Here is a 12,105-nt window from a genome sequence, read left to right as displayed (position 1 = left end):
TATATTTCATTAGGAGTTTGAGGAGAATTGGTATGTCACTAAAGACACTCACAAATTACTACAGATGTACTGTGGAGAGCATTTTAACTGGTTGCATCATTCTCTGGCATGGAGGGGCCACCATACAGGATCGGAAAAAGCTGCAGGAAGTTGTAAACTCAGCCAGTTCCTTCATGAGCACTATCCTTCCCTGCATGGAAGACACCTTCAAAAGGTGATGCCTCAAACAGGCAGCCTCCATCAGTAAGGGCCCCATTGCCCAGGACAGGTCCTCTTCTCATTGCCACCATCAAGAAGGAGGTACAGAAGCCTGAAGACACACACTCAACGTTTCAGGAACAGCTTCTTCCCATCTGCCATCTGATATCTGAATGGACAATGAACCCATAAACAATACCTCAGTATCTTTTTCCCTCTGTTTTTTTACTACTTACTTAATTTTTTTATATATACATACTTATTGTGATTTATACTTTTTATTTTGTATTGCAATGTACTGCTGCTGCAAAATAACAAATTTCATGACATATGACAGTGATATTAAACCTGATCCTGATAGTGTTTTAATTTGTTCTGTATTGTATTTAAATACATAATTTGTTACTCAGTTAAACAGTAATTTGGAATTTTTATACCTTTTTAACTATTTCCATGGAAGTTCGGGCAATTGGGGCAGCTACTTAATTGAGGCAAAATTACTGACCCCAGTTGTTATTTTTTGCAACTCCAAAACATGAAAACTAATTGAGGGAACAACACGGAGCCAGGGAGTGCATGTGTATTTCACTTCTTACTTTAGTGAGGTGTGTATTAATGACATGATGGTGTTATGACAAACAATATATTCACAATATTACTGAAATATTAAATACATAACATTCCCCCGTTTAGCTACTGTATAAACACACACTCAACATAGAATGCATCTCAACTTATATACATATATATATTTAGACAGTACACTTACATAATACATATACTATACAGACATCTATAGCATGGTAAATTTTAAATTGCCTCACTCAAGCCTAAAGATTTAATTGTAGTGGAAGATTTCATACTCTTGTGGGATAATGTCTTTCCTCATGGGGGCGGTGGGGGGGGGGGGCAGAATGGGTCACTCTGCTGGGCAGGTGAGACTTGTGGCTGTGAAACAATCTCAAGTTCTGGGTCCTCCTCGTGATGGTTGTAAGAGTTGGCTCGGGGACTACATGACGTGGTCTTGACAGCTTTGGACACCTTTCTTCTGGTCATGAAGGCATCTGAACAGTGCATGGTAAGCTGTTCAATTTGCTGATCTATCCCAGGCCACCAAAGCTTTGAGCCAACGCTTTCATTTTGACCACACCTAGACCGGCAAGACGCTCCTCCAACTCTTTAGCTCTCAGCTTGGATAGTACAACATTCTCAATCCCCACACAAGGCAACCTCTGTCAAGGGCAAGTTCATCCCAACCCTGGTGAAAATAGTGGAACTAGAATTTCTGCTGCACATCCCAGCCATTTTGGGTTGCTATCTAGACCTGAGACAGTGTGTGCTCTTTTCTGGTTTCCCTTTGGATCATCTCTGCCATAATAGCGAAACTTTTGATTTGTATTAGGGAGAATACATCAAAAAGAGTGTTCTCTTTGGTAAATTTTTCAGGTATTTCCTTTTCCAAGGGTAAACAGGACAATCCGTCAACATTTCTATGATTAGCTGGTCTCTCACACTCGATCTTGTACTTGTGTCCTCGTCTCTGAGTTTCTGCTGCTGTTAGTGGAACACCCTCCTGTGGAATGAAAATGGACACCAGTGGTTGATAATCGGTATTGAGGGGAAACACTCTTCCATATAAGCACTGATTGAAACGTTTTACAGACCAAACCAGACTCCAGGGCTCTCTGTCAATCTGTGCCTAATCTTTCTCTACAGCGGTAAGGGAACATGATGCAAAGGCAATGGGGCATTCACTTCCATCACTCATAACATCTGACAAGACTGCACCCATACCATAAGGTAAGGTGCCATAGGCAAGCCTCACTAGACAATGTGGATCATAATGTGTGAGTACAGCGTTTGACGTCACCATTTCCTTTGCTTTCTAGAAAGCCACCTCACACTGCTTTGTCCATTGCCATTTCTTCCCGATCTGTAGTAATGAGTCCAAGGAGTGGAACACAGTAGCCGGGTTTGGCAGGAATCTGTTATAGTAATTGACAAACCCTAAAAAAGACCACAAATGTGACACATTCTTCGGCTTTGGAGCATCACCACTGCTTGAACTTTCTCAGCACACTTATGCAATTCTTGTATGTCAATGGTGTGACCACAGTAAGTGATGCTTGGTTTAAAGAATTCATACTTGTCATGTTATACTCTGAATCCATAATCTTCTAATCTTTTTAACACTGTCTTGAGGTATTGGAGATGTTCCTTTTCATCCTCACCAGTAACAATGATGTCCTCCAGGTAACACTGAGTGCCTGGACAACCTTGCAGTAACTAGGCCATAGTTTTCTGCCGGAGTGCAGGTGCAGATGGCACTCCAAAAGCCTATTGTAGTGATAAAGCCCTTTCTGAGTGCTGATGGTGAGAAACACTTTTGGTTCTTCTTCCATCTCCATCTGTCGGTAGGCCTCAGCCAAGTCTACTTTGCTGGAGTGCTTTCCTCCAGAAAGGTTTGCAAAGATATCTTCTATAGTAGGCAGAGCGCATTGATTTACTTTCAGTACTGGGCTGATGGTGACCTTAAGATCCTGACACACTGATTCTTCTTTGCTGCTGGGACACCTGTGTTGCCCATGGGGTCCACTCAGCCTTGGAAAGAATTCCTTCAGCCTCCATGTGATCTAACTTTATCACGGATGGTATAAGGAATTGGACGAGCTTTGTAAAACTTGAGCGTGGCATTTTCATTTAACACTACTTTGCCCTTGATATGTTTTAGTTCTCCAGTGCTATCCTTGAGCACTGCTCTAGCATGATCTACTACTTTTCTTAATTTGCTCTTAGTTGATTCTTGCAGGGGATGTGGGATGCAATTGGCTTTCAGTTAACTCTATTGCAGGGGATGGTGGATAGCTCACCAATCAAGTTGTAGTTGTCTCAGCTGACCACACTCCCATGATGCTGGTCCTCCTCTTTTTACCACATACAAACCCAATGTGGCTTGTTGGTTGTTGTATTTCACTGTTACGAATGTCGTTCCCACAGGAGTTATCTTTTCCCCAGTATAAGTTCTTAGTTGAATATCTGCAAGCTTCAGTTCAATATCTTTGAAATGCCATTCAGACTCATTTTGTGGAATGACTGAAATTGCTGAGCCAGTGTACAATTCCACTTTAATTAATCTGCTGTTCACTTCTGGCGCAAGACATATTGTTTGTCTATTGTTAATTTTCACATTGTAAATCTCAAGGCTAGCCAGTCCTTGTCACCCTCATCATCATTAGAGTTTTCATCAACAGCTTGCAGATTGGTGCTTTTTGAAACTGCATCTTGACTTTTTATCTTTTTCTCCTCCCTGTGCATTCCAGTGATTTTTGACTGACTGACATGCTCTTTGTATGTGTCCTACTTTGCTGCATTTTCTGCAAGTTTTGTCCTTAAACCTGCATTGGTTTGTGAGCCACTGCCATAATGGTAACCCCAATTGTTTGGCCAGACAGGTTTCTGTTTAGATGTTGCAATTTTATTCACAGTCACTTTCATTCCCGACTGCAACTCAACTGTGTCTCTGACTATGGTTTCCATTCATACAGCAATTTCAACTGGTTCTTTTAAATGTGAGTTGTGCTTCAGTTAGGAATTGTTTTTGAATGCTTTCTTGTAAGATTCCACAAACCAAACGATCTCTCAGTGCATCATTAAGCCCATCAATGCTCGGACAATCTCTTTAATTCAGCCACGTATGTTGAAATGGATTCCCCTTCCTTTTGATTCTGCTTATGAAACCTAAAGTGTTCTGCAATCGACAATGGCTTCAGTTCTAAATGCTCCTCTATTACTTTCACAATATCAGCAAACTTCTAAGCAAACTGTATGTCTTTCCACCCAATGCATTCAGCAAAACTGGCACTCACTTTTCATTGGCTACTTCATTTCCTTCAAAATACTGCTCAATTTGCTCAGTATAGAACATCCAGTTATCACTTGTGCAATTGAATACATCTATCTTTCTGATGTAGCCAGCCATTTCTGATCTTTTAAAATTTATCATCGCCCAGTACTCACTGTTTATGAACCCGCGAATTTCGTCCATTTTCTGCCTTTTTTAAAACTCGAACATTTCACTGTGCTTCAACAGGCAGGTAGTTGCCTTGGGTTCGTTGCCACTGTTATGTTTTGTAACTCTAAAACATAAAACTAATCGAAAGAAAAACATAGCCAGGAGATGCATGTGTACTACATTCCTTACTTTTGTGAGACACGCACTTATGATGTGGTGGTGCAATGACATATTGCATTCATGTACTTTTACATATAACCCATAATGCATTATGTAAACACCGTAGAATGCTTAATCAAACAGTATGTTTACAGTATTACTCAAATATTACTGAAGTATTAAATACAAAACACCAACGTATCCCAATTAACTAGAATCCACTGTATTGTGATGAGGCAATTGCCTTTAATCTAACAGTCAGTCAGTATTCAACTACAGGTGGCAAGGTTTACTTGATATCAGGAAACTCAGCTGTTCAAGATGTGTGACAATGCTTTATAGTATTAATTGTGGAGTAAGAATCAGGAGAGTTTGCACCTCACTGATTCACCTGCCAGTAAACCGACCCTCCCCATCAGGTATGTGTCTGCTCCTTCCCAAGTACTGTCTCTAACACCTAATCACCAGCTACTGCTACCACTGTGGTCAGGATTTCTCCCACCCCTCACCCCTGCTTCCCTCCAGGCCACCACTGGATAAGGATAAAAGGGGTTACAATTGAGGCAGTGTGGCGGGGTGGAGATGCGTCCCTTATCAAAGGAGGCGTTAGGCACTCCTTCCCCTTCACTAGTCTGTAGGTCACCTTTGGGCAAGGTGTAGCACCAGCTTAGTCACACCCCCCCACCCCCCAAAATCAGGGACACGTGAAGCCATGGGAACAGGTGGTGGATGGTCATATGAGCAGCCGGTGCAGATCACAAGTTATGCAACCACTGACGTCATGCAGACAATCTCTGAAGAGTATTGATAATGGATGGGGTCACCCGTCTTGTAAAGACAACTCCCAGAAGAAGGCGGTGGCAAACCGCTTCTGTAGAAAAATTTGCCAAGAACAATCATAGTCACTTTTGCCCACATCATATGACATGGCACATAACAAACAAACAATTGTGGTACATGAAATTATGAGGGGTATAGATAGGGTAAGACTGCAGAAACCTTTCCCTTTACCAAACGTGAATAAAATTTGAGGACATAGGTTTATAATGAGGAGCAACTGATTTAGAGTGGGTCTGAGAGGGACCTTTTTCACCAGGAGATTAAGGAGTGTCTGAAATACAATGCCAGAGAGAGTGGTGGAAGCTGAGTCACTGACAGCAGGGAAGAAGTGGCTGGGAGAGTACTTGAATTACTTAGGCATAGAAAGCTGTTGGCCAAGTGCTGGAGGATGGGATTAATATGGGTGGTTGATGAGGTTGTGTTAGGCTGAATGGCACGTCTTCATGTTGCACTTCCCTACCAGCCCATGCTATTCCTGTCAAGTGACTGAATGCATTTCAACCTTTTGATGTGGCTTTGCACCTGAGCAGGTCTCCAGAATGTCAACCAGCCTGCAATCTGAATTAAAAGAACTAAAGGAAACCCTGTTCTTCCAGTACAAACAATTCCCACACAGAGCATACCTCAGTAGAACAGATTATGGAACTACAAATTGTCTTACGCAAAATATGGAACTTCGCCTAACTGAGGCCAAAGCATCTGTTGTCCGATGGTTGCCCAGACTGAACATGTCCTCTGGCCTCTACACGTGCCACATGCATGGATCATTCTTGGGAAGGTGTGTTAACAGTCACAAAGGAAGATAATCAAATTGCGTGATCAGGTTTTACACGCAATTTACTCGTATTACGTATAAAAAATATAGTGCTGTCCAAGAGAAGTTCTAACCTGGTGATTGTTGTATTTGAAAATAATCCAGTAAGAAGTTTAATTGTACATGGTATTCCAATGTTTAAGACTAATATAACCTGAACTAAATGTTTATTTTAGACTAGGCAGATTAACAGTTCAGCACAGACTAGATGGGCTGAAGGCCTGTTTCTGCATTGTAGTGTTCTATGACTCTACGAACTAGCAATGGAAGAGTGAGGGGATACTTACAGACAGTAAAAAATTGCAACATAAATACTTTAAGGATACAATTCTATCCAGTTGTTAGAATCACAAACACGAGAAAATCTAGAGATGCTGGAAATCCAAAGCAACACACCTGAATTGCTGGAGGAACTCAGCAGGTCAGGTAGCACTTATGAAAAAGACATTTCCGGCCAAGACCCAGTCCTGATGAAGGGTCTCAGCTCAAAACATCGACCATTTACTCTTTTCCATAGATGCTGCCTGACCTGCTGAGTTCCTCCAGCATTTTGTGTGTGTTGGTTGTAAGAATGCCTGAAAAATACACAATGTTACAAAAAGTTTGAAGCAAATAGTGTAAAATTTAGTATTTGATTAATATACCATAAAGGCTGATGTCAATTTCTTGTTCTGAAATGTATAGATACACTATATCATAATGCAGAGATTACAATGGATCATACAAAGGCAAAATCATACATTAACCTAATGGAAGATGTAAGAAAATGAACAATTGTTCCTCTCTCAGACAATAAAGCGATTGTACTGTTAAAACATCAGCATGTCAGCATAACAAGATGGATGCAAGTTTTAGCTTCAAGGTTGCCTGATACTCATTTTTGGTTACAAGTGATATGATGCAAATATCTTAACACCAGAAATGTTTCCCCTGCAAGTTATTCAGGGAATAACATCAACAATACTGGTGGGCTAAAATGTATTGTGATCCTGGCAGAAGGTTTAAACATATAGCAATGGATGGACAGCAAAATTAGGCATAATGTAATGGTCTGATAGACATTAATCGTTCACAACTTGGATGAAAGTTTCAGAGAACAGAAAGCACACTGTCCTTGCATCAATCTCTTTTTTTTAAAGAAATAAAAAAATCTCCTAAAGCAATGTTCAAACATAAAAGTTAATTTTTACCTGTTTTGGGAAATTATATTGAATGTAAAAATATAAAGAGCATTTGAAATCACTTGTTAAATTATTTCTTCATGGCCATTAACCAGTTAATTGGCTCTAAGTAAATTTGGTAATTTCTGAAGCCAGTTAACGTGCTCAGTGAGTTACTGCTGTCACCTTACTTATACGCACTCTTGCCTTAAACTGGTGGCAGATTGTCCCTTTAGTGATTACCCATCATGTTCAGTTTACAAAACACAAGTAGTATGGGTCAGCTTCTCAGGGGAAATAGCCACTGTGCTTTCATTCAGTTTAAAAGCCATTCCTATATACACTGCTAAAAACGTCTGATGTTGAAATCGATGCTTAAGACGTGGACCTTCCATTCCTTGTGCTTGAATACATACTTAATCCCACTTTAAATAAACCACTTAAATTCAACAGCAACTAGAGCATTTTGATAAAAAGCGCAAGTTAAGCCTGATGTACCACCAAAACAAATAATTAAAGACTGCAGAGTTTTATGCCCAAATGAAAAATAATAAAATGACAGCATTTATGACAAACAGCTTGCATGAGATGGCAGCTGCGGTACACAGAAATTCTTACGCTATTTCTGGATCCTCGATTATCAGGCATCTGTTGTTCACCAGAATAAAAATGATATTTAGACACTTTGCGGGAAATAGATTAAATTCATTCCTCTTCCCTGCACTTTCTATACACAGTCTTTTACTCAAACACAAGTATAACTACAGAAACAAATCCCACAGATTACTGGTAGAATTTTTTAATATAAATTGTTGACATCATGAAATAGTTCCAGGGATAAAACTATTTTCTCCAAAGTACCTCAGGTAACATTGCTGGTATAGTATATCCATAAACATTCTTTGGTAAATATTTCATATAGCTTCTCAGGACATGAATTACCTCCAGAATTAAACAATTAAGACATTCAATAGATGTTAGGAAAATACAAATATTTATATTTTAAAAATAACATGCTGCTATCTTGTTTCTATTCAAACAATGACAATAATGAAAGTTAAAACCCTTTAGGATAAATTATTAAACTCTTTACGAATGAATGCTTCAAAAGCTAGGCATGGAAAAATACTACTTTAGACAGTGTTGCACCTTGCATCCCGGTTTTTCATACATTAAGTCTCTAAGTCATCCATTGCTACAAATAAAAAATCCAGGAGTCCTGTAATGACTATATCACTTGAATATTAATACACCTTCCTAAATTAATACTTCTATAAGCAGTCTTTTTCTTCTTTTTTCTAATTCCTAAAATTACTCTTTAGGTTATGTTCTTCCAATTACTTCTGTATAATTTACTCAAGTTAGTCTTTGCTCTGTCTAATGGCCAATCTTGCAGTTTGGGCTGTGGTCAACATCACTTAATGTCTGCAAATTTTCAATGATTGAAAATGCTTTAAGGATCAGTTTTCCCATTCAGTTTCATGACAGGATTTTGCAGGTGTTTGTACAGTAACATTTGGAGAGAAGCACAATAGACTGGATTGTGTGGCCAGTGGGAGTGGTCTGCAGAAAACTTTCATTGGTTCGGTTTGTTTTTATGATTATAAATGCTGAGGTTTTATAAGGCACTGGTGAGGCCTCACTTTGAGTATGTGGACAGTTTTGAGCTTATCTAAGAAAAAATGTGTTAGCATTGGAGAGGGTTAAGAGGAGGTTCACAAGGATGATTCTGGGAACGAAAGGGTTATCATATGAGGAATGTTTGATGGCTCTAGGCCTGAACTCGCAGGAATTTAGAAGGATGGGGGGGGAGGGGAAATCTCATTGAAATCTTTCGAACGTTGAAAGGCCTAGACAGAGTAAATATGGAAATAATGTTTCCCATGGTGGGGGAGTCCAGGACAAGAAGGCACAGCCTCAGAATAGGGGGGTGTCCATTTAAAACAGAGATGCAGAGAAATCTATTTAGACAGAAGATGGTGAATTTGTGGTATTTGTTACCACAGGCAGCTGTAGAGGCCAGGTTGTTGGGTGTATTTAAGGTGGAGATTGATAGGTTCTTGATTGGCCACGGCATCAAAGGTTATGGGGAGAAGGCTGGGGAGTGGGGCTGAAGGGAAAGAAAGGATCAGCCATGATGGAATGGTGGAGCAGACATGACAGGCCAAATGGCCTAATTCTACTCCCATGTCTTATGGTCTTATGATCTTAAACTGGAAATGATTGTAAGACAATGTAACCCGTGAAGAAGCAGGGAATCAGCAATATTTGTAATAGCAACAAGTATGCATGTGCTAAAGGGGATGATGGTCAATTTCCTCAATTTTAAGGCTAAAAACATTATTTCTCTTTGGAAATTCGGGACCAAGTTTTCTTAACTAATGGCAACATTTAACTGAAGTTTACTACTAAAACTTGAAAGATTGAAAACAAGCTATCAATATACTATTAAACAAAATACTGTTAAAGCAATATATGTTACTAAAGCTAATATTTTAATCTTTATGTGTTCAACATTGGTGAATGATATAATGGATTTAATTGTTGAAAGATTCTGTTTTAGTTTTAAAGTGATTTCATAGCTTTGAGATCAGTGTTTCCACTTCAGCCTCTTTCAAATTTGTTTTCACATACAAAACTGTGTTTGAAACTCATAGACTAAAAGTCACTGAATATACTTTCAAAAAGATATTCATATAATGCTCATGGCTAAATACCAATTACAGGTTTGATAGAAAAAGAATAAAGCTGATTCTTTCACATACAACAAAAGCCAGTGAGTTAAAAAAAAGGAAAATTGCTGTACAGATAATCTCCAGGTATAACATTCCTAGGGAATAGTTATATTGAAGCTTCGTTGAAATGCCCTTCTTAAAATTAATACTTATTTCAATTACTTGCATTAAGAAAGGAATCATGAATACCTAGATCAGATCAGAGAAATTATTGAACTGACATGATCCAGGCACTTAAAGTTCCACTGCAGAAGGGGACCTCAATTCAGCTTTCTAGCTGGAGCTGAATTAAGACCTGTTGGCCAAAAACATTAATCTGCTTGTACAGTATGTATTCTACTGTGGGACAATATTCAAGAAAAAAACACAATAATATTTTAAAAATTGGGTTGAAGGAACTGGGTTAGAAGAATTGACTGATTTGACACTGAAATGGCGTTACCTGTGCAAGCTTCATCATCATGTGTGCGAAGATATGGAGAAACCCGACAACTGCATCCCATAACCTGCTGTGAGCCAGGCTTTGCTGGTTGCCAGTGCATGGACCCTGCAACACGATTAGGTACAGTGTCATTCAGAGCAGACAGCAATCTGGTTCTAAGTACTCCTCAGAACTTCAATAATTTATCATTCAAACTTTCGGAAATTTCTTTGTAAAATATTGTTAAATAAGGCAATGGTTATTTATTAACAACTGGAATAATCCGCGTTAGTTTAGAATGTTGTGATTGTGACCAAGTCACTGGGGAAACTAGTGAACATAGATCTTGTAATCCTTCTCAGTAGAGACTCTCAAACTCAAAATCAAGTTTATATACTATTAAAATAATGCTAATAGTTCGTGATTCAATATGATTTCAAAAACTACAATGACATTGTTTACTTCAATATTTGTGTTTAACAAATGATTCATTTAAGTACATATTCAAGAGCCCTTACCATCAGGCTTTTGAACAGGAGGATAATCACACTCGTACTGAGATGTTCCCACAACCAATGATCTCACTTTAAGGACTCTCCACCTTGTTATTTCATGCTGTCATTATTTATTGCTATTTAGTTATATTTGCATTTGCACAGTTTGTTGTCTTCTATGCTCTTGCTCTTTCATTGATCCTGTTTTCAGTTACTATTCTACAGATATTGCTGTTCATTGATCCTGTTTACAGTTACTATTCTATAGATATTATTGTTCAGTGATCCTGTTTTCAGTTACTATTTCTATAGATATTTTTGTTCATTGATCCTGTTTACAGTTACTGTTCTATAGATAGTTGTTCATTGATCCCGTTTACAGTTACTGTTCTATAGATTTTGTTGTTCAGTGATCCCGTTTACAGTTACTGTTCTATAGATATTGTTGTTCAGTGATCCTGTTTACAGTTACTGTTCTATAGATTTTGTTGTTCAGTGATCCCGTTTACAGTTACTGTTCTATAGATTTTGTTGTTCATTGATCCCGTTTACAGTTACTGTTCTATAGATTTTGTTGTTCATTGCTCCTGCTTACAGTTACTGTTCTATAGATATTGTTGTTCATTGATCCTGTTTACAGTTACTGTTCTATAGATATTGTTGTTCATTGATCCTGTTTACAGTTACTGTTCTATAGATTTTGTTGTTCAGTGATCCCGTTTACAGTTACTGTTCTATAGATTTTGTTGTTCAGTGATCCCGTTTACAGTTACTGTTCTATAGATTTTGTTGTTCATTGCTCCTGTTTACAGTTACTGTTCTATAGATATTGTTGTTCATTGATCCTGTTTACAGTTACTGTTCTATAGATTTTGTTGTTCAGTGATCCCGTTTACAGTTACTGTTCTATAGATTTTGTTGTTCAGTGATCCCGTTTACAGTTACTGTTCTATAGATTTTGTTGTTCAGTGATCCCGTTTACAGTTACTGTTCTATAGATTTTGTTGTTCAGTGATCCTGTTTACAGTTACTGTTCTATAGATTTTGTTGTTCAGTGATCCTGTTTACAGTTACTGTTCTATAGATTTTGTTGTTCAGTGATCCTGTTTACAGTTACTGTTCTATAGATATTGTTGTTCATTGATCCTGCTTACAGTTACTATTCTACAGATTTGCTGAGTGATGCCCGCAGGAAAAGGAATCTCAGGGTCATATGTGGTGACATGTATGTACTCTGAAAATAAATTTGATTTTGAACTTTAATGTTTACAT

General features: G+C 38.4%; 1 protein-coding gene across 5 annotated transcripts in view; it reads right to left on the bottom strand.

The window, feature by feature from the left end:
• LOC140203840 (ryanodine receptor 1-like) overlaps window positions 1–12,105 on the bottom strand; it is a 575,532-nt gene that overhangs the window by 58,188 nt on the left and 505,239 nt on the right. For all 5 annotated transcript variants that reach the window (XM_072269965.1, XM_072269967.1, XM_072269966.1 and 2 more), the window contains one exon: window positions 10,361–10,465. In XM_072269965.1, coding sequence (XP_072126066.1) covers window positions 10,361–10,465 — 105 coding nt within the window. The remainder of the gene's footprint in view (window positions 1–10,360; window positions 10,466–12,105) is intronic.

The sequence above is a fragment of the Mobula birostris genome, chromosome 10 (genome assembly GCF_030028105.1).
Source record: "Mobula birostris isolate sMobBir1 chromosome 10, sMobBir1.hap1, whole genome shotgun sequence".
Taxonomy (NCBI): Eukaryota; Metazoa; Chordata; class Chondrichthyes; order Myliobatiformes; family Myliobatidae; genus Mobula; species Mobula birostris.
The sequence above is the reverse complement of the archived record's forward strand: the minus strand, read 5'-3'. Positions and strand labels throughout refer to the sequence as shown.